General features: G+C 36.8%; 1 protein-coding gene, 1 long non-coding RNA gene and 4 pseudogenes across 2 annotated transcripts; 3 read left to right on the forward strand and 3 right to left on the reverse strand.

The window, feature by feature from the left end:
• Nucleotides 1-514: 514 nt before the first annotated feature.
• On the reverse strand, nucleotides 515-10,321 carry LOC120120271 (annotated as a pseudogene).
• Nucleotides 10,322-10,720: 399 nt separating this feature from the next.
• On the forward strand, nucleotides 10,721-22,281 carry LOC120120259 (annotated as a pseudogene).
• LOC120120274 lies at nucleotides 11,842-12,339 on the forward strand (annotated as a pseudogene).
• LOC120120260 lies at nucleotides 14,711-21,528 on the forward strand (annotated as a pseudogene).
• Nucleotides 22,282-24,619: 2,338 nt separating the features above from the next.
• On the reverse strand, nucleotides 24,620-25,692 carry LOC120120256. The gene is made up of 3 exons (XR_005515889.1): nucleotides 25,650-25,692; nucleotides 25,131-25,208; nucleotides 24,620-24,888 (listed from the first exon to the last, which is right to left on the reverse strand). It is a non-coding gene; the product is annotated as an uncharacterized LOC120120256 (long non-coding RNA).
• Nucleotides 25,693-25,727: 35 nt separating this feature from the next.
• LOC120120276 (vesicle-associated protein 1-1-like) lies at nucleotides 25,728-26,156 on the reverse strand. The gene is made up of 2 exons (XM_039139944.1): nucleotides 26,022-26,156; nucleotides 25,728-25,913 (listed from the first exon to the last, which is right to left on the reverse strand). Exons 1-2 carry the CDS (start codon nucleotides 26,154-26,156, stop codon nucleotides 25,728-25,730), a joined length of 321 nt encoding a protein of 106 aa, XP_038995875.1.

A 26,156-nucleotide genomic window follows, 5' to 3' on the forward strand; every position in this document is an offset into this window, starting at 1 on the left:
TTTCCCCGATAGAAGATTCAGCTGTGTTAGGGTCAGTATTTGTAGCCATGATGAACAAAAAAATACAAAAATAAGATTTAAGAGATGTTTAAGTGTTGTGTAATAAGATTTGAGAAAGTTGTAATCAACCAAATACATCCCCAACCTATTTATACATGTTTAGGGTGAAAATGATGATTTATTTAGAAAAAAATGGCCACAAAACCTCCCCCCAACGGCTACAAAACCCCCCACAACAACTAATTTTTAAAACCCCATACCGGATTTTTTTCGGATAAAACCCGATTTTTTATTCGGTTTTTTTCAATCCGGTAAAAAAATCGATCATCCAATTTTTTTTCAATCCGGTTATACTATCCGGTTTTTAAATATCCGATCCGGTTTAAAAAAACTGGTTTTTCCCAAATCCAGTTTCGGATATTTTTTACGCAAAATCGGATATTCGAATTTTTTGTGCACCTCTACATACAAACACCAACTTAAAAAATATTTATGATTTAAAGGTAGCAAATGGGCAGCATAGGCACATATATTCATCAATCAAGCGCTATATCCATGGTTTGAAGGATGCCATTGCCTCAAATCATGGCCGCTACCGCCGCCGCATGTGGCAACACAAGCTTCCTCCATTATGGATTGGGAAACACCACTGTTGCATATGTTGGCAAATGCACGCATGTGCTTCTTTCCGTATTGAGTTAGTGACCCGCAGTGTGTTTCAAACACCCGAACCTAGAGTGAACATTTGGTTTATAATTTAATTAAGCATTCAAGACTAGAAGCAAAGATGAGTAATTAAATTTTGAGTGGAAAAGAGAGTAATACCATGGATTTCAAATCAACAAGGGGCAAACCACGTTCCCTGATGGCATTGAGGACAGAAGAGCCTTTTGCTGGCCCGTACAAGAGTGTTCCGATCAAGTTAATGCTGCCATCCAAGTGGTTTCTGTGCCTCGTAGTCTGGGTAATCTGTGTCAGTATTTCTTTCTTCTTTGATCCATCTTCTGAATTTTTGTACTGTATAACAACTGAAACGACCAACATTGGTATCGTTTGTAATTTGAATAAGCCCAAGGAAAAGAAAAGAATATGGCTCAAGCTCACCATATGCCATAGGAAGAGAATGTCTGCATCTCTCTGGTTAATAGCTTCCATGTGCGTGTCGTGTCATAATTTGTTTGGAGGGAAGTTTTACCGTAGCAGGGTCAAAATACTGATACAAATAAAGTTTCTCAGCTTTAATGCTTGTATTCCCATATTCCATCACATGGGATCCACCGTTTGCGTACGCGTCGAAATCGGAAGTCCGTTTCCTAACCTGTTTAATGAAAATTCAAGAATAATCATACATCAGTGTCATAACAGGAGGATCCATTAGACTAAGGGGTGTTGGCGGTCGGTTTGAATAGGTTTTTGGTTAAAAATTCATCCGATTCGAAAGTATAAATGTTTGCAGTTTGGATCGGTTTGAATGTTTCTAAAAAAATTCGATCCGATCCAATTAAGTGCGGTTTGATTCGGTTTGAATTTGTGCGATTTTTTTATTCTAATTTTTCAAAATAATTCTTGAATTTTTTTTCATAAAAAAATAAAATATGTATAACAAAAACAAAGAGAATATATATTTTAACAAATGCAAACTTGTGAAACTTACAAAGAGAATATATATTTTAACAAATGCAAGCTTGTGACTGTACCAAGTCAACATAACAAAATTGAAAAATAAAAAAAGGGGTTGATTAAATGTAATTCTATGTACTAATGGTATAAGTATAATTAAACAAGATAAAGATCTATTATCTTGACCTACATATTCAATGTCGCATAAAACAATTATAATTATTCAATTACATATCATCTTATCAATCTGGTTTAAACAATGTAGATTGGTAAGGAAATAGAACGCACTGATACATGCGCAATCAAGTAGGCTTGACATTGGTTTCATTCAACTTTTTTTTAAGAATCAGTGAACATGTAGTATTTTGTTTTTTTTGTTAATGAATCTATATCATATTTTCTTTATATTTTGGCTCAGCCACATATAAAATCGTAAGCTCTGAAGAACAAAAAGGTGTTGCAATTGTGGAAAAGATGTTAAATACCTATGATAGTGCAAGGTTAGACCAAATAAGTCATAATTAACAACAACAACAACAACAAAACCCTATTCCCATATGTAATGGGATAAGGGGGAGGTAGGGTAGTAGGCTGTCCCCCAACGCCAGGTTGAGAGCAGCTTCTGTGGAAGACCTCCGGCAGTCAAAAAATTAAAAATAAAGATAAAATACAATGCATGTTTAAATAAATAAATAAAAATACATAGTTGGACAATCTTCATATGCAGTCTTCATATGCACGTCTGTAATGGGAAGTAATCCCTGCAAATACACCCCTGCGTAAAAATATCTGCATATAGACAGAAAAGTAAGACCCGTCCAAAATTATAAAGAGGAAACATGAAGAACAGTATACAAGGAATTCAATGATAGCAGGCTTCGAGAATGGATAAAGTCAAATGGGTTAAAACCTAAACTAAGGCAACACTACTCCGCTACCTTAGTTCTAGGCCTTCATTAATTCCAATGACAGAAACGTATAAAAAGTATAAGTAATGAAATTACTACAAAGGCATTAAAAGAAGACAAAGATGACACACCCAATGGATGTGACTCGCCCTACTCGGCTACTCTGGTCTTAAGTCGCCATAATTTCCTATCAGAGGTCATGTCCTCAGTAAGGGCTAAATCCTTTAAATCAGATCTCAAGCAGTCTTCCCATTTCCGCCTTGGTCGACCTCTCCTTCTGGTACCGTCGACTGTAATCGACTCTACCCTCCTAACCGCATCCGATGGTTGTCGTCTTTGGACATGCCCAAACCACCGTAGTCTTCCCTCCCTCAATTTTTCGGATACATACACCACCCCTAAGGACATCCTAATAGAAGAGTTTGGTGTCATGTACCATAGAGTCCTACCACACACCCATCGAAGCATTCTCATTTCTGCGGCCTCCATCTTCCTTACGTGATCCTTCTTGATAGCCCAACATTCTGATCCATACAGCAGCGCTGGTCTTATTGCCATTCTGTAAAATTTTCCCTTAAGTTTTAGAGGTACCTTCTTGTCACACAAAACTCCAGTAGCAGCCCTCCACTTTAGCCATCCCGCCTTTATACGGTGTGAAACTTCTTCATCTACACCCCCATCTTTACGTATCATAGACCCTAGGTACTTGAAACAATCCTTTGAGGGGAGAACGTGTCCTTCTATGCATATTTCTACGTCTTCATCGTTTTGGTTCCCACTGAAGTTTGAACATAAATACTCTGTCTTTTCAATATTGATCCTTAGTCCTTTTTCTTCCAAAACTGTTTTCCAGGTAGACAGTCTACTATTCAGCTCAGTTTTTGATTCAGCCACTAAGACAATGTCGTCAGCGAAAAGCATACACCATGAAACACTATCGGTCATAATTAACTATGATTTAATTTGAAAATTAATCAAAAAGGTTTGGCCATTAATGTTCAGTCATACTATCGGTTCAGTTTGGATCGGTTTTGGATTTCCAAACCGAAACCGAACCGATCGGTTTTTTAAAAAAAACCAAACACACTAAATTGGTTTTGGTTTTTTGGATCGGTTTTTGGTTTTTTTTTGATCGGATTGGATCTGAACACCCTTAATTAGACTTAAAAAATTAATTTTGGGAAAAGCGATGAAATTCAATTTTGAAAATAATTTAATTTTGGAGTCGCCACCAACCATTAAGTTATGTAGGTTGGAAACCTTAAACGTTAAAAAATGGTATAAATTTTACCAAATATTCGTTTTTAAAAGTTCGGGAGTCGGTTACGTGTGGGGAAGGGTGATCATCCCCACAACGCCCAAATTTTGGTATCTAAACGATTATATGTTGTTTAAATATTGGGCATTACAAACACGAAAATATATTTAAATTGCGATACTTTTATTCAATTTGACTTTATTCAAAAAGTGTCAATTTTCAGATTACGAATGCCCTTTTGTGTGAACAATCTTCGAGAAAACACTTCCTTTGTAATTAGGAGACTTTCCCATAGATTCCCCTCACAAAAGACATTATTTTACAAATTTTCGCAAAGATAAAATAAAACAAAATAAAAGTGAAAAGAGTTGAAAAATAATCAAAATAAATAAACATGGAACAAAGAGAATTATCGAATATAAAACAAACGTCTATGCGAAAAATCCTCGAAAAGATATCTTCCCTTTAGTTGGGAGATATCTATGTAGATTTCCCTCATATTGAAATTCCTTTTTATTTTTCTAAAATTAAAACAATGATGATTGGAAACATACGAAATAAAAATATTTACAATAAATAAAGATAAGCATATTTATTTATGTGATTCAAGTGAATACATAACATAAAAATATATACATACATAAGGGATTGATATAAATGCAAATGAATATTACAACCCAAAATAATATGATCAAAAAGTAAATATTTAAAATTACAAGGACCAAAATGGGAAAAACAACAACTAAAAGGACCAAATTAGTACAAACATGAATTTAAAGGACTAAAATAGCAAAAACACAATATTAAAGGGCTAAATAGTAAAAACAGAAACTAAAAGGATTAAAACAATAATTACAAATAAAATGGAGCCCAAATCGTAAATATTAAGTAATACAGGGTTCAGAAATATAAATAACCCATAACTAATATACAAGACTAAAATGAAATAAACAGAAACATTAAGGGCCGAACCATAATTAAACTAAATGCCAACAGTGATTAAAATGAAATTTTTACAAATATTATATCTAAATTCGATTATCCACAAAAATATACAACACATGCTACTAGTGACTAAAATGAAACATTTACAAATATTATGACCAAAGTCTAATATTAACATGAATGACATAACATACAATAACATGACTAAAGCATAAGTTCTGAGAAAATGAATGCTCGAAATCAAAGAAATTAGAATTTCATTAAATGGCTTTACACAAAGTTTACAAAATACGAGGACCTAAATGGATAATAGCCCCTATTGTGAAAACACGTTGAAGGTCCCTAGTGAAATGACGTCGTTTCGTTAGGGACATATAAGCCCAGAACGAGCCCTCTTCCTTCTCATTTTCTCATTTCTTTCATTCTAAAAACCAGAGGGAAGATAGAGAGTGTTAAAAACTCTCAACTTTCCTCGTCGGAGAGAGGGAACCACGACGAAGCCACGACGGTGCACGACGACCGGAAACACCCCCAAAAGATCCCTTTCACCTCCCTAAGCCCCGATCCTAACTTATCTTAGACAAAAACCCAACCTACAAGCCCATATCTAACTCTTACCTTTCGAACGAAAAAACAAACCCGACGACTTTAGGGCTTTCACTGTGACTTTAGAGCTCCCCGGTTTCGAACTGAGGTAAATCTCTCATCTCTTTTATTTTTTTTTCTTTGATATTTTTTTTGATTCAAACTGGTTTCCCCCCCTTTTGTAACATCCCAAACTACATGTTAGTGACTAAATTGTAAAATTTTAGAATTTGGTGATTAAAGCTAAAAAAGTTCAATGATTTATTTAAAAGTATTACCTAAAGGGTTGTTAGTAATTATTAAAAGAGTCAAAGGGAAAATAAGTCATTGAACAAGAAAAATAATTAAATAATAATTAGTGGGTATTATAATACCCATGTGATGCATGTGTGAAGAGATAAGTTTCCAGACTTATCTTCTTCATCTTCTTTTCTTCTTCAACGTGAGGTCCCAAGCCCAAGCTAAGTTTGATTTATTTTGGTTAATCCTTAAAATTTAAGTTGGGTTTTGATCATTAGATAATAATTAAGCTTAAGGAAAGCTTAATTTGTCTTAAAATCAAAAGATGAAGAAGTTATGAAAGATTAAAGAAAATGAGTTTTTAAGTGAAATTTTGAATAAGAAAGTTTAAATGAATTTGGAGGATGAATTTGACTTGTCATCCATGAGAATAAGAAGTTAGAAGTGTTAGAATTAAGTTTGGATAACATGGAAAATTTGGTATGATTCTTAGCCTTAAGAATTTGGATGAAATATGAAAGATTATAAGGTGTTGGAATGATAAGAATTGGTTAAAGTTGTTATAGATGAATTTAGTAGCATAATAAGGATTTTATACATGAAAATTTGAGAGAAGTGTTGATGATTTTCGGATGAAATAGCCTATTCTGGGCAGGTGCATCGATGCACTATGAGTGTGTACCGATGCACAAAGACAAAATTTGAAGGTGCATCGATGCATTAAGGGGTGCATTGATGCATGGGAATTTCGAACATAATTTGGGTACCGATTCATCCATAGTGCATCGGTACACTCCTAAAGGAAAATTGAATTTTTGGTTTATTAAATTAGCCTAAGTTGTTAATATCAAGTTATAAGGTTTAGGCTTCTGAAAATCGTCTCGAAATTTATGTTATGTAGATATTGAGCCTAAACGAGTTACGGAATAATCGAAGAGTTAGGATTGAATCAGAGCAAGTAAGGCTAATGTGAGTGCAATTTAATTTGTGCTTATGTTATAGAACGAACATTGGCTTGCGATGAGCCAGTGACGAAGTTACCATGGTAAGAAGTAACTCTTAAAATGTTATGGTATGTGACATGATTTACATGGTTACATGTATATGTGATATGTTTGACATGTTGTTCTATGTGTTGTGTTATATATATATATGAACATAAGTAAATAAGAACATGAGAAATAAAATAAGCTATGTGATAAGGATATAGAGAATGAAATGAATGACACGAAATGTATGTATGCTTGATTATATGAGTGGATATGTTCTTGTAAATGCTATGTGGCTTATCTAAATAAATGGAAAGGTGAGATAAAATAAGTAGTACTTACTGATAAGGTAAAAGGAAATTATATGAACATATACTATTGATAGGTGATAAAACCGTGAGCCTATATGAATATATGGTGTATGTGAAGCATATAAGAACAAGAGAAGTGTTATAAGCTAAGTGACGTATGATTATGAAATCATATGAAAAGTGAAATGTGCATGTGAATATGTGAAATGATATACAAGTTATATGAGAATGAGATATGAGATTACATGTTTATATGATACAAGTGATGTGAACTGTCATAAATGATAATGTCCATGTTATGTGATATGAGAGCTAGGGGGTATAGTTGGCATGCCAAGAGTTGAAAGTTTACCTATGTTCTACGGAACATATGGACAGAATTACCTATGTCTTTCGGGACATATGGACAACATACCTATGTTCTAAGGAACATATGGACAATTTACCTAGGTTCTTCGGGACCTATGGACAGTTATCGAGGTTCTTTATGACCTCTGGATAGGTTATTCGGGACATTTATACGAGTTGTAGTGACAACATAGTGGTGCACAACCTCAATGTACTCACATACTTTAAGTTCTTAAAAGTATACATGGGCTAATAGATGATCTTAAAAGATAATAAATAACTTGATATGATACTATGTGTGCTCTGTTGTGAAATGACATGGATGCTCGATGGTGAGTATAAAAAGGTACATTATATGATTACATGATAAAAAGGAATTAGTGATAGTATTAATTGTTTATGCATTGATATAAGTAGAGTAATATCATATGTTTTCATGCCTCATTAAATCAACGACTTAGCGTGTGATTGTTTCACGCGTAGGTTATGAGAAGAGGAAGATTGATAAGAGTTATGCAAGACAGATCAGTTTCTCCTTTCAAAAGATCAGATCAGAAAAGAAATGTATAGTATGTATTTTGTAATAAAGATAAAGGTTGGCATGTAAATAAAAGATTAAATCCGATATGTTCTAATCGGTTTTGAAAAGTCATACGATTGAGTTTTGTAATGTTTTAAATGCATATATGTAATTGATAAATTTTATACGGATGAAAGCTTAGATTTTTACGAGATTATACGTATTTTTACGAAAGTTACTGTAGCAGTGCATCGATACACAATTTATATTCAAAATTTTTCACTGTTTCATGGTATTGTTCATGGTATTGTTCACGGTACTGTTCATATCGTATAATATTGTTCACAAATATGTATTTTTTATTAAATTTTTTTATAATGAAACATAATTTAATAGTATTTATTGTATTTTCTTGATATAAGTTCAAATGTTCAGTTATTTTGTAAAGAAATTGTTTTAAAAAGTCAATGTGACATTTCGAACTCGTATCCGGGTCAGGTACGAGTTGGGGTGTTACATCTTTTCTCTGTTTTTCTTTTGGTTCTTTTTTCTTTTCTCTCATCTCAAACCCGAATGTCCTATGATAACAAGAAGTGGAGAGCAAGCGCGACTTGGTGGCTGACTTCAATTGGCGGCGACGACTGAAGATATTTTAGGATTCAAAACTCCAACCCTTGATGATATGGACCGTTGATTTGGGGTCCAGATCCAACGGCTAGATCAAAGGCGGCTGGAAGCTGAAGAGAAGAAACCCTAGCGAATTTGGGTGTTGGGCCTGGACCGGGTCAGATTCGAGCCTCGTGTCGGGTCATAGATACTGGGTCACTTGGGTACTGGGCTTGTGTAGGTTAGAGTGTTGTAATTGGGGTTCCAGTGGGCCTACAAAATGTAATCTAAAGTAATATAATAATAATAATAATAATAGATTAATAATAATAATAATAATAATAATAAAATAATATTTTTGGTAGATCAGAACAAAAACGGGTGTCTACAGTATTGTAGACAAAGAGTTAAGCCGAACATAAGTCCAAATTACAACGGCAAAAGTTTGTGGAAAATTTGTTCTGCTTACTGTTTCATATTGTTGCTCTATTGTTTCTCTCTTTAGATTGTGAGTTTCACTGCAGATCATCAGAACAGTTTTCGAAACATAAACTATAACCAAAAGTCTAAATAAAATCATAACTGCTTAAAGATGAATAAGTGCATATACGTGTCCTCCATCCAGGCCACACAATACAAATCTCCTAAACAAGTGATGAACTCTGGGGGTGGAGGATCCATCTCAGGACAATAAGTTCCCCAACTACTCTCTTGTGCATTCGATGCTGTTGTAACATAAATGTTAAGATCATCTGGCATTATGCCTTCTAAGATACTTCCACTCTCGCAAGCTTCTACATATATAACCTGTTAGAATCAGAAATGCAACATAAATGTCATACAAGTAAGTTCCATCAAAAGAAGAAGAAGAAAGGAAAATAAAAAGACTATGGAATTCATCCAAGTGCAGAAGATTTGTTACCATCTCTCTGTAGCTTCCAGCTGCATGTTTCTTCTTCAAGACATTAAGAACATCCATGGCATACAGCCATGGCGTATTTGGCATCCCTAGAATCAAATTTCAAATGAGTCAGATAAGATTCTGGCCATATATGATTCAAGAAGAGTCTGTAACGTACAGAGAACTCCGGGGCCTCCATGATCAGAGTAGTAGATGAAGATTCTGTCATTGGGTTTGATATCAACAACCTTTCCACTTCCTCCACTCATTGCACTTCTGTTACCAAGAAGTACCGCATACAAATTTGCAGCAGTGACATGCTCACCCGTGTAATCCTACCATTCAATATTAACTATAAAATTAAGTAGGGAAACCTCATATTTCTAGACCATTCCTAATCCAAGCAATTAATTAAACCCTTAATGCTTAAGTTACCCTTAAAAAACAAGCACTTGATGAAATCTAAGAACTAAAAATTAAGTTGGTGAGACAGTGACCGAATGAGTATGCTTAAACACCAAGTTACCACCGAAACACGACCCATTTATTACATGTTGAGTGGAGAAAGAATATTAGTGGTCACCTTAGGCACACCGGCATAAACATCATCGCCTTGGGGATGGTTGATGATGATTCCTGGCCTCGGATTCAGCTCATTCATGGCTATGTCATCGTACATGAACACAATGATATTCTCTTCCTTCAATCCTCATTTCCTTAACAGCTGATAGTCGTGGCATACTTCTGCCTGCAGCAATTGCACCCCATGTAAACAAAGAAACTGGGATTATGGTTATAAATTGCTTTATTGATATTACCTGATGCCTGTAATTACCAAAGCCAGCTGAACCAGCCACGAGAACAGCCCATCTTGTTCCAAGTTCCTGATCATCTTCATCTCGCGGCTCATCTTTCTCTGAAGGCAGTCGGATTCCAGACTCCCAGTGTTTCAACCGGGCGGCCCGACCAACAGTTGTGACTTCAAAAACCAATAACAGCAAGAAAAGCAACGAATGGTGGTTGTGGAATACAGAACCTTGTTTTCCCATGGATGTTTTTTTTTAATGTAAAACAGGGAAGCGGTTCACGAAATACGGCAACAAGATTAGTGAAAAGAAAGGGAATGAAAATTGAAAAGCTTTAGTTAAAGCGAAAGAAGGGGGCAGTGGGAGAGAACATTAAAATGTGGTGGGTAAAAGGGTGTAGATGCCATGCAAAACGACGGGTTGACACGAGTGGGAATGGTTCAGAACTGAGGGTCCTTAACTCCTGTTTTTGAAACAAATGTCAATATTCTTTTTGGTATTTGATTGTATAAATAGGTTCACTTTTACATTACTTTTCAAAATAATAGTTGAGTAACTAAAATATTAATTAAGTAATAAGTCGATGATCAAATATGTAGTTTACCCTTAATTTTATTCTTCGGTCGTGAATGATTATTTGTCCAGAGTCCAGACTTGGGTGTGAAAAAGGGTTCACTGTTTCGATTAATTCGCAAAGCAAGGAAGCCCCCGTTTCAATCACAAAAGGTAAGCACTCTTTTATCTTATTCTTGGATCAACGCAATCAATTTGCTTCATAATCCCAATTTGCTTCATAAAATTAATTAAATCCCGTATTTACAATCCCATTTCTCTTGGTATTGAAATTCAATTTGCTTCATAATCCCAGTTGCTCTCAATCTGAAATTCCAGTTCTTAATAAACCTAAGTTCAGTTTCCGCCTTAGGTTTTTACATACGGCTATAGCTTCATGTTGATCCCAAATTCCGATTTTTAAATACCCTACTGAATTATACGCTGGTGGTTTTCCGTTGAATTATACAATTGAGTAGCTATGGGAGGTCGTGGAGGGTTAAATATTTTGCGCCAGAAAAGTTGGAATGTTTATAACTACGAGAACAGAGAAAAAGTCCGGAAAGATGAAGAAGCTGCTGCAAAAGAAGAGCAGCTAAACGTGAACAGGCAAGGAAAAGAGATGCTGGGTACCGACTTGAGCAGCTTCGGGCTGCTCGTGGCTTGGCTCCATTAAATAAACCTGGAGGTTCAGAGCCTGCCGCTGATGAGCCTGTAGTGGCTGTGGAGATTGGGTTATGGGATTGCTGGAAAGGGTTTTAAGTTGCCGTGGTACCTGGAGAAGCGGAATGTAGATGTCTAAGAGGGGAGTGGCGATTATGGGTCAGAAAGAGTGAAGAAGGATGAGGGAAGGAAAACCGGGAAGAAGACGATAGAAGAATTGCGGGAAGAACGTTTGAAGAGGGAGAGGCGGGAGAAGGAGAGGGAACGGACATTGTTAATCGGAAGGAGCAAAACAAATCGAACTCTTAAGGATACAAGGTTTTCCAGGAGGTGAGCTTGCAGAAACTAAAGCTCTGCAGGTTTATGTTTCTAGTTATTCAAATTGCAGAGTTGTATGAATTTAGGGTCTAACTAGCCTTTTCATATTATATGCACCACCTGAAGAAAGGAGGAAGAATTCTTTTAAAATATATTATATATAAAAATATTTATAATTATTTTAGAGCAAGTAGGGATGATTTTATTCGAAATTTCATTATTCCAACTTCGATTTTTTAACTCGTTAAGTGACTTAAATTGAGTGTTCTAAATATCTGATGATTCTGAACAACAGAAAGGGATTGAAGGCACCAGATGGCCAGTTCCACCTCCCTTATTTCTTCCCGTAAACCAACCTCCTTACTCTGACAGTGCAGAGTTAGATGCAATTAGATCTGTTGTTAAAGAGAGTGAGAAGGTCGTTGAAAAGCTGCGGAATCAGGAGGAGAACATGGTGCAGGAAGTAACACAAAAAGCTAAGGATCTTCATGAGGAGGAGTTCAAGATTCCAGAACCGAAGCCTATGCCGTGTTTGATTGAAAGTAATGCTTGGATGGCATGCTATAAGGAGAATGCTAATGACCTTACTAAATGTGCTTCTATGGCCCAAAATTTTGCAGAATGTGCTCGTTAAGTTAGGCAGCTAGCAAAAACAGCTGATAAATAGACTTTGACAGGGACAAATTTTCAACTGATAGAACGGTGCCAGTTTGAGTTTAATTTTGGCATTGCAAATAAACCAGCAACGGACAAAACCTACTAATTTGTCTGGAACCCTTATAGGGTTACATTCTGTGTCATTTTGGCCTTTATCGTCTGATGGTTTGGTTTTTTGCTACCTGAACTTGGTTTCAAGCTACAATTTAGTACTTAAAAACTTTTTTTGTTCCAATTAAGTACTTGAACATTGCCTTAACGTTCACTTTGGTTGCTAAAGTATTTTTCCTACTCGAGTACTTAAACTTGATTTGTTGGTTCAAATTAGTATTCAAGCTTTACATTTTGGTCTAAATTAGTACTTACAATAAATGTCTTATTTGAATTATAAAGATTTGGTCCATAATATTATGTCAGAAGCTGCATTGACAAGACCCAGATATTCAGCTTATGTAATCGACCGAGAAACTGATATTTGTTTTCGTGTGCTACAAGACAAGAAATAATATCCAGATATCCACTATAGACACAATAATCATCTGAATCAATACCCTAGTCAGCATAATAAAAAGAAATGAGAATGAAACATGTCTTCTGAGGAGAAAACCTAAGATCATAATTGATAGTGCCCTTTAGATATATCAAAATACGCCCATCTGCCAACCAATGGCTATCTTTACTGTGCCACCTTGGAAGAAATATATGGCCTAATGTGGTAAATGTACTGTAAGGCTCTCACTATGCTTCTGCGTTGATAAGGGTTCTTCAACTCTTTGACCTCCATCTTTGCAAAACTTCGACGAAATAACAATATGAGTGGAAAAAAGCCTGACATCTATCTTCTTGGCCTTATGTAAGACTTCAGTGATGTACTTCCTTTGAGTTTTAAAGAGACCGCCACTAACTTGCTTCACTTCAATACCAAGGAAATATTACACATTACTCAGATCCTTCAATGAAAAATTCCTTTTGCAATTTGTGTATAACATCATTGATGTGTGTTTCAAAATTCCTTATGAAAAGTATATCATCTACGCAGACAAGAATATAAGTGATGATTGTGTCAACAAAATACACAAATAATGAATTATCAGTTTTGGAAAGCCTGAAGTTGAGACTAAACAGAAAACCTCTTAGTTAGTGAACCAATTCTTGGGTGCTTGTCCAATGCCATTTAAAGTCTTTCTCAACTTACAGATCAAAGGAGTCCCATAATTTGTTGTTTGTTCAAATCCACAGGGCTAAGAACATCATCCACAGGAGTTTTGTGGAATTGAAGGAGCCATTGTTTTCATCACTTAAGTCCCTTCTTATTCTCAAAACTCCTGTGGATGAAAACAAACGTTGGCATGCAATGTCGAAGACAGTCTGAAGTTATAAGAAGGGACTCGTTTGAACGTTGGAGATGAATCGTTGATGGTGGCAGCATTTTGCACCGAAGCGAAAACATCACCAACAATACTTGATGAGAGCATAGCTTCATTCATGCTTCTTCAATGCACAAAGAAAACGAAATCACAAAAAAATCAAAACAAATATAAAACAAAAGATTCCGAACTCATAATGCCAACATCGACACTAAGAAAACAACCGAGATGAAAGTAAATCTACATCGACAACACCATCGATGATCGAAAACCGAAACTCTGATATCATGTTAAACATCGTACATGATTGATCATAGATATAACTGAACAGAGGGAATACATTAATATGGATGGGTTAGATTATATAAATAAATGAATTATCACTTCCATTAATGGATCAAAAAGTTAAAACTCAATACAACAAACCCATTTATAACCCAACGTCTAATCCGTATATTTGACCCAACAACTTTGGGTATTTTCAACTGTTTCATTAGTGGGTGGGCTATCAATTGACAACGAGTCCAAGTCTAAGATTGGGTCGAGACTGAGTTTTACCTTGTAAAGGCCCTGCATGCCAATTGTCCCAGTAGATTTCTGCCAGCTGTGGTCAATCCCCAACAATAATAAATTATTGTTTGGCGCGTGAGTTGGTCAGCCGAGTTGAGTTGAGTCCAGGTGAGTCATTTTTCCTCTGGCTTTGACCGAGTTACTTCTTCTGAGCTATTTTTCTTTGGTTTCATTTCTCTGTTAGAATTGGCGGTGCTTGAGCGTCTCCTGGTAGATGCTTTATCTATCACAAACAAACAAACATGGGCATACAATAATTTTTGTTTTTTCGTAATTTCCATGCTTTGCCTACAAAATATCCGATTCAACCATCATCGATATGTCCGTTTGAATTAAATTTACATAATAACGTCATCTTAAGATTGACCAGATTTTTTCTTGTGTGTGTGTGTGCCAAATCTCCATTTACCGTATGCAATAGGGAAGATCCCTTTTCCCATATTCCAAGCAATAACAGCTCAGTTCTTGTCCGCAATAAAACCGATCGAATCATTTCCCTTGATATAAAAATTCCACAAATATGATACCCCATTTACACTGCTAACTCATTGTCTCTCTTCCATGGCTCTGTTTTTCACCCTTGTTGGTGTTTTTGCTATCTTCTGGTTTACATAGATGTACCTCAAGTCCAAGGGGAGTCCGCCATCTCCGCCGGGCCCTCGAGGCCTTCCCTTAGTGGGAAGCCTTCCATTCCTCCGTCCTGACCTCCACTCCTACTTCGCTGAACTGGCTCGCAACTACGGCCCAGTTGTCAAACTCCAGCTTGGGAGCAAGCTGGGGATCCTCGTCACCTCCCCTTCGGCGGCACGAGAAGTGCTTAAAGACCAAGACATCGTCTTCTCCAACCGTGATGTGCCTATGACTGCCATGGTTTTAACCGGCGGCCGTGATATATCTTGGAACCCCTATGGTCCTGAATGGAGGTTGTTAATGTTAGGAAATAAACCAAGTACAAGTAATTTCTCTATAACCATATTAGTGAGAATGCAAAATAAAAGCGGAAAAATAATACCCGAAATTGATAACGAAGTTCAGCCAATTGTGCTTACGTCTCCGGACTGCTGCAGATCTTTTATTAAGAGAGAAAATTTACAGGTGTTTACAAAACACTCACTACTCACAAGAAAACTCTCTAGTATTGGGAGAAAGAAATGATTTTTGGGATGGTCTTGAAGCTAAATGAGCTAGGGTATTTATAGTTGAAACTTAAGGACTTAATCTTGTAAATATCCTAAAACCTAGGGATTAATTGTGATTATCCCATTATCATTTTTCAACAAACATTTACCAAACTTTGAAAAACTATTTTTCAAAGAAACATTTACCAAACTTTGAAAACCATTTTCAAAGAAACATTTACCAAACTTTGAAAACCATTTTTTCAAAGTTGGTTACCAAACTTAAAAACTATTTTAATACTTTCAACAATCTCCCACTTGAAGACTGATTTTAATTTGTCTTCACACCTCGATCAATGCAACAGCTTTTCTAGTCTTGTTACTTTAGCATGCCAACTGAAGTTGAACACAACTTCAGTTTGTCTGTAGTCACCGTCTTTGTCAACATATCTGCCGGATTTTGAGCTCCACTGATCTTTTCAAGTTTCAAAATCTCATCTTCCAGAAGAGACCGGATAAAATGATATCGCAATTGTATGTGCTTTGTCCTGGAATGAAAAGGCGGATTCTTTGCTAGATGTATAACACTTTGACTGTCGCAATACAAGACATTGTTTTCTTGTTTCTTGCCTAACTCTTCCAAGAAACTTTGGAGCCAAACCATCTCCTTGCTAGCTTCCGTAACAGCGACATATTCTGCTTCAGTTGTGGAGAGAGTAACTATCTTCTATAGTTGAGAAACTCAACTCACTGCGGTTCCTCCTAGAGTATAGACATACCCTGCAGTGCTCCTTCTGATGTCAATATTTCCGGCTAAGTCAGCATCTACATAGCCTGTCAGTATCGTATCTCCACCTTTGAAACAAAGTGCTTTGTTTGTGGTACCCCGCAGATATCTGAGGATCCATTTGACTGCTTCCCAGTGTACCTTGCCCGGATTATTCATGTACCTGCTAACAGCTCCCACTGCTTGAGCAATATCTGGTCTGGTACAAACCATGGCATACATCAGACTTTCAATCGCTGAGGCGTACGACACCTTCACCATGTGTGCACGTTCTTCCTCCGTCTTTGGTGACTGTTCTTTGGAGAGTCTGAAATGAACACCTAAAGGTGTACGTATTGGTTTAGCATCTTGCATGTTGAACCTGGAAAGTACTTTGTTGATGTACTCAGCCAATATCAAAGTCCCTGACTTTGTGTCTCTCTTGATCCTCATCCCAAGAATCTGCTTTGCAGCGCCCAGATCCTTCATAGCAAACTGCTTTGACAATTTTTGCTTCAAGTTTATAATCTCTTGCATGTCTGAGCCTGCAACGAGCATGTCATCAACGTACAACAATAAAATAATGAAGCTATTGTCGAACCTCTTGATGTAGCAACAATGATCTGCTTGGCATCTGGTAAAACCACTGCTACTCATGAAACTATCAAACTTCTTGTACCACTGTCTAGGAGCTTGTTTTAAACCATACAAGCTCTTCTTCAACCTGCATACCAGGTTTTTCTTGTCTGCCTCTATGAAGCCTTTTGGCTGCCTCATATAGATTTCTTCCTCCAAATCACCATGAAGGAAAGCTGTCTTTACATCTAACTGCTCAAGATGTAAATTCTCTGCAGCTACAATTTTCAACACCAGTCTGATTGTAGATAGTTTCACGACTGGAGAGAAAATTTCATTGTAGTCAATACATTCTTTTTGCTGAAAACCTTTGACAACCAATCTCGCTTTGTAGCGTTTACTCCCATCGTGCTCTTCTTTGATCCTATAAATCCACTTGTTGTGAAGCGCTTTCTTGCCTGGTGGTAATTCAGCTAATTCCCACGTCTGATTTGACAAAAGCGAGTCCATCTCATCTTTCATGGAAGACTCCCACTTGACTGAATCCTCCACTTGCATTGCTTCATCATAGCACTCTGGTTCACCATTGTCAGTCAGCAACAAGTAGTGCAAAGAAGGAGAATACCGTTGGGTTGGTTTAGGAATTCTGGAGGAGCATCTTAGTTCCGGTGTGCCTGGTTCTTCTTGAACTGCTTCAGGACTGATCTGAACATCATTTCCAGAAATCTCCTCAAACTCAGCAAATTCCTTTGTTTCAGCTTCGGTATTACTTGATTCTGCGGTTGACCTGTCTTTGTACATCATATTTTCATTGAAAATGACGTCTCTGCTTCTAATGATCTTCCGATTTTCGTAGTCCCAAAACCGATAACCAAACTCATCACCACCGTAACCAACAAATACGCATTTGTTGGACTTGGCATCAAGTTTACTTCTTTCAGCAGAGTTTATGTGTACATAAGAAATACAACCAAACACTCTTAAGTGTGAAAGGTTTATTTCTTTCTTGCTCCAAGCTTCCTCTGGTATTCCGCCATCCAAAGGAACTGAGGGCCCACGGTTGATCAGGTAAGCTGCAGTGTTGATAGCTTCAGCCCATAGAAATTTGGGCAATCCGGCATGTATCCTCATGCTTTTGGCACGTTCATTCAGAGTTCTGTTCATGCGCTATGCTACGCCATTCTGCTGCGGTGTTATGGGAACTGTTGTCTCCATCTTGATCCCATTGTTTGCGCAGAAATCTCTGAATCTACTATCTCTGTACTCTCCTCCATTGTCAGACCTCAACCGCTTGACTTTTAAACCAGTCTCATTTTCCACCATGGCCTTCCATTTTCTAAAGGTATCGAAGACTTCTGATTTCTTCTTCAGAAAATAAACCCACACCTTCCTTGTTGAATCATCGATGAAGGTGACATAATATAGTGAGCCTGCAAGAGATGGAACTGGGGATGGTCCCCATACATCAGTATGAACCAATTCTAACATTTCTGCCTTGGGTGTCTTGCCAATATTTGCAAAACTGACTTTCTTGTGTTTACCAAAGATGCAATCCTCGCATAGTCCGACATCTACATTCTTTAGATCCGACAGCTTCCCTTTTGACAGAAGTATCTTCATTCCTTTCTCGCTCATATGGCCAAGCCTTTGGTGCCATAGGTTTGATTTTCCATCAGCATTTGCTACTGCAATGATATTCTCTAAATTTGAGGTTACATAGAGAGTACCAGTCTTCTTACCACGAGCAATGACGAGTGCTCCTTTGGTAATTTTCCATTCACAACCTGAAAAGGTTGTACTGTATCCTTCTCCATCAAGCTGTCCTATAGAAATCAAATTTCTTTTGAGACCAGGAATATGTCTCACTCCTGTCAGCTTCCAGGTGGTCTAGTTTGGCAGCTTTAGTCGGATGTCTCCTTTTCCGACGATCTTCAAGGTTTCATCATCAGCAAGATGAACCTTCCCAAAATCACCACTGACCTAGTTCTCCATGATTTCTTGGCATGGCGTGGAGTGGAAAGATGCCCCTGAATCCAAAATCCATGATTCAATCGGACTGTTGACGCTTAAAATCATGGCATTACCTGTCTCCTCAGTCATGTTGGCAGATTCCTGTGCGCCGGTATTTTTCTTCGGTGCTCGACAATCTCTTTTGAGGTGGCCCTTCTTGTCGCAATTATAACAGGTAAAATCTTTATTTCCTGTTCTTGATTTTCCCCTTCTGGATTTCGATTTGCCACGATTTGAATTTCTTTCTGAAGTTCTCCCTCTGGACTCCGTGTGCAAGGCTGAGGAGGTTGATGCTTCACCCGATTCTCTCCGTCGAATTTCTTCGCTCAGTACCAGATCCTGAACATCGTCGAATTTTAATTTGTTGTTTCCCGACGAACTGCTGACTGTTGTAACAGTAGCATTCCAACTGTTTGGTAAAGATGATAAGAGAATTAAAGCTCGAACTTCATCATCAAATTCAATTTCCACTGAACTCAACTGGGTTGTGATTGTGTTGAGTTCATTTAGGTGTTGTGCCACCGATGCCCCTTCCGTCATCCGCAAATTGAATAATCGCCTTATCAAATAAACTTTGTTTGAGGCCGATGGCTTCTCATATATACTGGAGAGAGCCGTCATAAGACCCGCCGTGGTCTTTTCCTTTACTATGTTGAAAGCAACATTGCGGGGATAACGTCAGTCGGATAACTCCGAGGGCTTGTCTGTCGAGAAGAGCCCAGTCTTCATTCTTCATGCCCTCTGGTTGTTTTCATGAGAGGAGTTGATATAGATTTTTCTGGTATAGAAAATCTTCAATTTGCATCTTCCAAAAATCCAAAGTCCGCACCATCGAACTTTTCAATTTTCACCTTCCCTTCGTCTGCAGCCATCGCTCCCACTCGAATCTGGCTTCGTTTGGATCGCTTTTGACAATTTTTGCGAACCGCCGTGTATTAGAACACCTCCGTCGACAAACTCGTATCGCCGACCGAATTTCACTATTCATGAAATTTACTATTCACGTGAATAGTAACCCGAATAGTAACATCGCAAAAAATTGACAAAATTCACAACCCAAAAGCTCTGATTACCAGTTGTTGGGAAATAAACCAAGTACAAGTAATTTCCCTATAACCAGATTAGTGAGAATGCAAAATAAAAGCGGAAAAATAATACCCGAAATTGATAACGGAGTTCAGCCAATTGTGCTTACGTCTCCGGACTGCTGCAGATCTTTTACTAAAAGAGAAAATTTACAGGTGTTTACAAAACACTCACTACTCACAAGAAAACTCTCTAGTATTGGGAGAAAGAAATGATTTTTGGGATGGTCTTGAAGCTAAATGAGCTAGGGTATTTATAGTTGAAACTTAAGGACTTAATTTTGTAAATACCCTAAAACCTAGGGATTAATTGTGATTATCCCATTATCATTTTTCAACAAACATCTACCAAACTTTGAAAAACTATTTTTCAAAGAAACATTTACCAAAATTTGAAAACCATTTTCAAAGAAACATTTACCAAACTTTGAAAACCATTTTTTCAAAGTTGATTACCAAACTTGAAAACCATTTTAATAGTTAAGAAAAGTATGCGTCATCAATATGCTTAGCAATGCTACTTTGGACAAAACATATGAGCTTCGCCGTAGAGAAGTACGGCAAACCGTGGGTTATTTGTATAGCAAGGCCGGATCGCCGGTAAACGTGGGAGAGCAAATGTTTTTAACGATATTGAATGTGGTGACCAGTATGTTATGGGGCGGCACCGTCGAGGGGGAGGCGAGGGCGAGTCTTGGTGCAGAGTTCAGGCAGGTCATCTCGGAAACAACTGAGCTTTTGGGTATGCCCAATATTTCTGACTTTTTTCCAACGCTGGCCCCGCTTGATTTGCAAGGTGCAGTAAAACGTATGAAAAAACCAATGGATAAGTTGAACGCCATCATTGAAAACATAATCGATCAAAGGTTGAAGAAGGAGAGGGAAAGTGGGAGCAGTTCAGCACTGGAATTCAAGGACTTTGTTCAGTTCCTATTACAATTGAAGGATGACGAAGATTCCAAGACCCCATTGACTATGGATCATATCAAGGCCTTGCTCCTGGTGAGTTTTCCTTCTTCTTCAATTAGATCAATTATTGATAAGTTCTTAAATAGCTATGAAAGAACAGAGTTCCTCTCCAAGTTCGCTAACCTAACAAAAAATAAAAAAAGGATCTTTAAACATACATTTAATACTTGACAGGATATGGTGGTGGGAGGATCAGACACATCATCTAACTCAATTGAGTTCGTAATGGCTGAAATCATCAACAAACCAGAAGTGATGAGAAGAGCACAGCAAGAACTGGTTGAAGTAGTGGGCAAAGATAACTTGGTGGAAGAATCCCACATTCACAAACTGCCATATCTACTGGCAATAATGAAAGAGTCGTTGCGTTTGCACCCCGCTCTACCTCTCCTAATCCCTCATTGCCCCAGTGAATCCTGCACCGTCGGTAGTTACAGTATCCCGAAGGGTTCGAGGGTGTTCGTGAATGCATGGGCAATTCACAGGGACCCCTCGATCTGGGACAATCCATCGGAGTTCAACCCTGAGAGGTTTTTGAATAGCCAGTGGGATTTTAGTGGGAACGATTTCAGTTATTTTCCTTTTGGGTCAGGCAGAAGAATCTGTGCCGGAATCGCGATGGCTGAGAGGATGGTGTTGTATTCGGTTGCCACACTGTTGCATTCTTTTGACTGGAAAGTGCCAGAAGGTAACAACTTAGATCTTACTGAGAAGTTTGGGATCGTCTTGAAGTTAGAGAAACCACTTGTGGCAATCCCAACACCAAGATTATCGGATCCCACTTTTTATGAATAACTCAGTTTAGACCTACTTCTACACCTTTGTTTGTACTAATAAAACTATTATGGGTCAATTAATAGCATGAAAATAATGCTTTTCGTCCTAATTACACCGTATGTTTTCGAATTCCAACGCCAAGAGATTGATGTTATTCTAAATTTCATTCTGATTTTTCAAACTCATTAAGTAACCTTAATAATTAAAGTGAGTGTTATTTTTATTAGATGTCTCGAGTTAAAACAACTACTTTTGTAGGCATGTGCACGATGTCAATGATTAATTTTCTTTCTAGAATATATATATTTTATAATCATTAGGACAAAATAATTGAAAAGAAAACAATTGAAAATCCTAAATATTATAGTCATGAAATTGTAATATGAAGTCAATCTAGAAGAATAGGCAATTATGGGATTGCTGGAAAGGGAAGGAAAACCGGGAAGAAGACGATAGAAGAATTGTGGGAAGAACGTTTGAAGAGGGAGAGGCGGGAGAAGGAGAGGGAACGGACATTGTTAATCGGAAGGAGCAAAACAAATGGAACTCTGAAGGATACAATGTTTTCCAGGAGGTGAGCTGGCAGAAACTAAAGCTCTGCAGGCTTATGTTTCTAGATGGTTATTCAAATTGCAGAGTTGTATGAATTCAGGGTCTAACTATAGCCTTTTCATATTTGTTACAACATCTTTGACTTGAAAATTTATTCAATATTTTGTAAGAGCTGCTTTTGATGCTTATGTATGAAAGTTATCATTTTTTTACCAAAATATTGCCAGTTGGATGTTGACATAATGTGGTTTGATATGGTAGTTGCCAATTGTTGGCAAGTTTCATCCTGGCAACTCCAACTTTTTGATGTTTCCTTCCATGTTTGTATGCTTTGATGGTATCATTTGTTAGAATTGTTGCTTTGATCTGTCTGTCCGAACTATTATTTTGTTTCATGTAAGATAAACATAACAGCATTGAATTGTGCAAACTATGAATATTTGTATCATCTTAGATCTTTCAAGTTATGCATGATCATGTGCAAATGCTAGCATATTTTTAAATACATGATTCCCAAAGTTATAACCTAAACCTAGTTGAACAAGCCATCTCACTCTGACTAGGTCCAAAAGAAATATTCAAATCTAGATATATTAATTACTCTACTTAATATTCATATCTACTATCCTATAGATTAAAATATCATTTGGTCCATTACCTATTTTAGCTTTTGCTCTGTCCATTTACATCAACAAATTGATTTAATATGGTCTTGAATTATATCTTATTCTGTCACGGAAAAAAAAACTAAGCTTTTAACATTGATTGTTATAGTATATACTATGCAGAGAACATGAAGGTCACAACGAATAGAAGCTTGGTGGGCATAAAATGGTAAATCTATCAAGTTATGGTCCTCCCAAGAAATTCAGCAGAATGTTAGGTAGTTTGAAGTTCTAGGAAATATTATCTGTAGTCATAATGTTGACGGGAACTCATTTTCCTTAATAGCAACTTCACATTTTTATAATATTGCATACTTCAGTTTCTTCTTGTCAAGGGGTTAATTATTGTCATAAATTTGTAAAAATCCTGGTTGAGGGAGAGCGGTCATCCCTTTGCAGAAGCAGAGCAGAAAATTGATTTTTATGGTGCATGGCATCAAATTTGAACACTCTCTTCAATCTCGAGAATCTGGCACTCCCTTCGGTACGTTTTCTGGGCTGCTTTCTTTGCATCAACGTTTTCATTGCCCGTAGCTTGGTCTCTTGGCTCTGCGTATCATTGTTATGCTGTTTTAGCTTTTTTCCCTACTTCGAGGAACACTACCTTTTGGTTTTCTTGATTGATTAATATCTGCAGATTTCTTATACTTATTTTTTGATGATTCCTCCATGATTATGATTTATCTAAATTGAATTTTCATATTAATGAACTTCCTTCTAACACCTCCATCATGAGCCAACTTTAAGCTTCTGCAAACTCACACAAGTGTGAAATGCACACATGAAACTGTTGGTGTTTTAGAATTTAATTCAGTTATTAGGAGTTCATATTGCATAAATTTCAGTTTCAGGTTATAGTGATGACTGCAAACATGGGATGCTCTGAATGCCGAAAGAGAGTCTCTCAAGTTATATCTAAAATAACTGGTAGGGCACTTTGATGGGTAAAACCTCCATGTCCTGGGATTATAAACCAAATTATTGTTTCAGCTTGCAGGATTGAGAGAATTCGTAGTGGATGTAAGCAATACAATAGTGATTATAAAGGCAGATTTTGGGATTCGTTGGGATGTGAAAAATGATTTTCTAAGACTTACAAGACAAATGTCTGGCTCCTATGTGTCGGTAAACAAATATCATTAGCTGATTGAGCTAAACATTGGGAATTCTTTATGCATCCTTTGGAAATTTAAATATCAAAATTTAGATTTTATTTATTATGTAAATTTATAAGAATGGAATGCATACATAGTTGAGATCCAATGTAGCATATAGATAAAAAGTATAAAAAATGAATTTATCAAATCCAAAAATAAATTAAGAATTTCAAAATCACTTCTACCAAATAGGCATCTAGAAAATTCAAAGATACGAGAAATAATCATCAATGCCATATTTCTGAGTATTTCATTACTCCATTTACACTTTTATTATAATCTAAATCAAAGTTTACACATGCTACATTAATTATTGTTATTTGAATTTATCATGACCAAAATTGGAAACAAATGTCTCGTCATTATAAACAAGCTTCATCTTAGGTCTCAGCCTAGTCTTAGGAATTTGATAGTCTTTTGTTTTGAGAAAAGGAGGAGTGATCCCTCTAGTAAAAGAGAATATTGTTCTTCTAAGATAATTCGGGTTCGAACAATCTTATTTACACGTAAACATGAGTTTAATTAGATCTATGTCTTCTAAAAAAAAATCTTCTTGTTTTGAAGATTTGGGATTTTGTCTGGAATGGTGGCAAATCTGAGCTCTCCCCAGCTCAGGTAAAAAGTCCCAGAATATCGGAGAGTTCAGTGTGCTTTTAAATAAAATTGTAACAATCAAAACCATTTTTGTGAAAATATAAATTTATATATATATTATTCCCATATTCAATATCGATAAATAACTTGAGTATCTATAAATAGAAACTAATAGTACCAAGGTTAGCTAATTTCGTCAAAGCTAACTAGTAAATACCAATTGAAGGTAAAGCAGCAACCCAAAAACCATTAATTTTTCTTCCCTTTTCCTTCATCATACTTGTCCAGACGAAGGTAAGTTAAGTTGAGGTAAAATACCATGAAGAATCCTAGAAGATGGTTGCTTATGACTTCTTCATGATATATCCCATAATTAAGCCGAGCATGCCGATCAAAATGACAACCATGAATGACAAACCACTGCCGGTTTTGCTGCCTTGATGCCTCAGAAGTTCCTAAAATATTTGTAATCTTAATATGTAAGAAGTTTATATATGGCTCAGATTAAAAGAACATAATAAACAAGGGAGCTCTCCAATGAAGTCTCCTAAACATAAAGAGTGTTTTGCTGCATACATGTAAGCATCAGGTGAGAAGGAACTAGGAGGGATAGAACATATATTACTTCTGTTATACACATTAATTATAATAATTATTATAATCCACATGGTTAAAGTCATGGTCTATTTTCCCTCACAAGTTCTTGGCGAAGCTTGTTATTTTGTTGAATTGCCCTATTTTTTTCCTCAGTCAGCTTTGTTACAAGAGCTCTTGCCTGCAAGTATAGAAAATATCATTGAGGGTTATTACTTATTGCACTCGAAATATGTCATTGAGAAACAGAGCTTTGGGGTCCAATGGTGCAAAAGCTGGCTACGGAAAGTTTGGCAGGGGCATTCAATGGAAAATTGCATGTGGTGCCTCCTTGCTGCAAGGTGCAATTTACAGAGATACTTAGTAGCTCAATAAGTTTTGGTCGGAACAATTAATAATAACATTTTCTAAATATTATTTGAACCTGAACCCCCTCTCTTACCCTGTCATTCATCTAACTAGATAGCAACTGAGAAAATGAAAGCAGATAATTGACCAAGAAAATAAGGAACTTACTATATCTGAATTACCAAAAGAAATTACTATTATCAAGAAAAAAATGAAATCAATCATGCATATGCAAAAGCACACTGAAACAGAAGACATGGAATTAAACATTTACCTCGGAAGACATATTTTGAGCTTCAAGCCCTTCAGTAAATGCTCGTGCACCCTGAATTCGGCAACGGAATGCAAACTATTACCAAAAGATGAAAGACAACAAGAGATGCAATGATAAAAACATACGAAGCAAAATCTTAAGCTGCACACATCTCCCATCTGAAACAGAGACTCCCGCTGAAGACCCCTCTTCCGACCCTTCTTGTACTGGTGAAGCTGGGGAAACATAAACCACTCTCAACTTGCACTCCTCAACCACGTCCAGCTTCTTTGTTGAACTATAACATTAAACATTCCCCATAGATCATAAGCTGCACACATTTCCGAATGTTGTAATAGTAAATAGTATCATGTAAAATAAATAGTTACCTACCATTTCTGCAGTTATATCATTTGCCGTAACACCATCATTCACTTTTACGCTTTGAAGGAGGAATTTGTCCCTACATTGCATATCAGGAGGAGCTTCCTTTTGCGCTTGCATTGTAACTAAATCAAAATCAACCAT

This window comes from Hibiscus syriacus, unplaced genomic scaffold (genome assembly GCF_006381635.1).
Source record: "Hibiscus syriacus cultivar Baekdansim isolate YM2019G1 unplaced genomic scaffold, ASM638163v2 tig00110336_pilon, whole genome shotgun sequence".
Taxonomy (NCBI): Eukaryota; Viridiplantae; Streptophyta; class Magnoliopsida; order Malvales; family Malvaceae; genus Hibiscus; species Hibiscus syriacus.

Coding starts and splice junctions, on each gene's coding strand:
- LOC120120276 (XM_039139944.1), bottom strand. CDS start 26,156: ATGGTTGATTTTGATTTAGTTACAATGCAAGCGCAAAAGGAAGCTCCT. Junction 25,914..26,021: donor ATGATATAACTGCAGAAATG/GTAGGTAACTAT, acceptor TCAACAAAGAAG/CTGGACGTGGTTGAGGAGTG.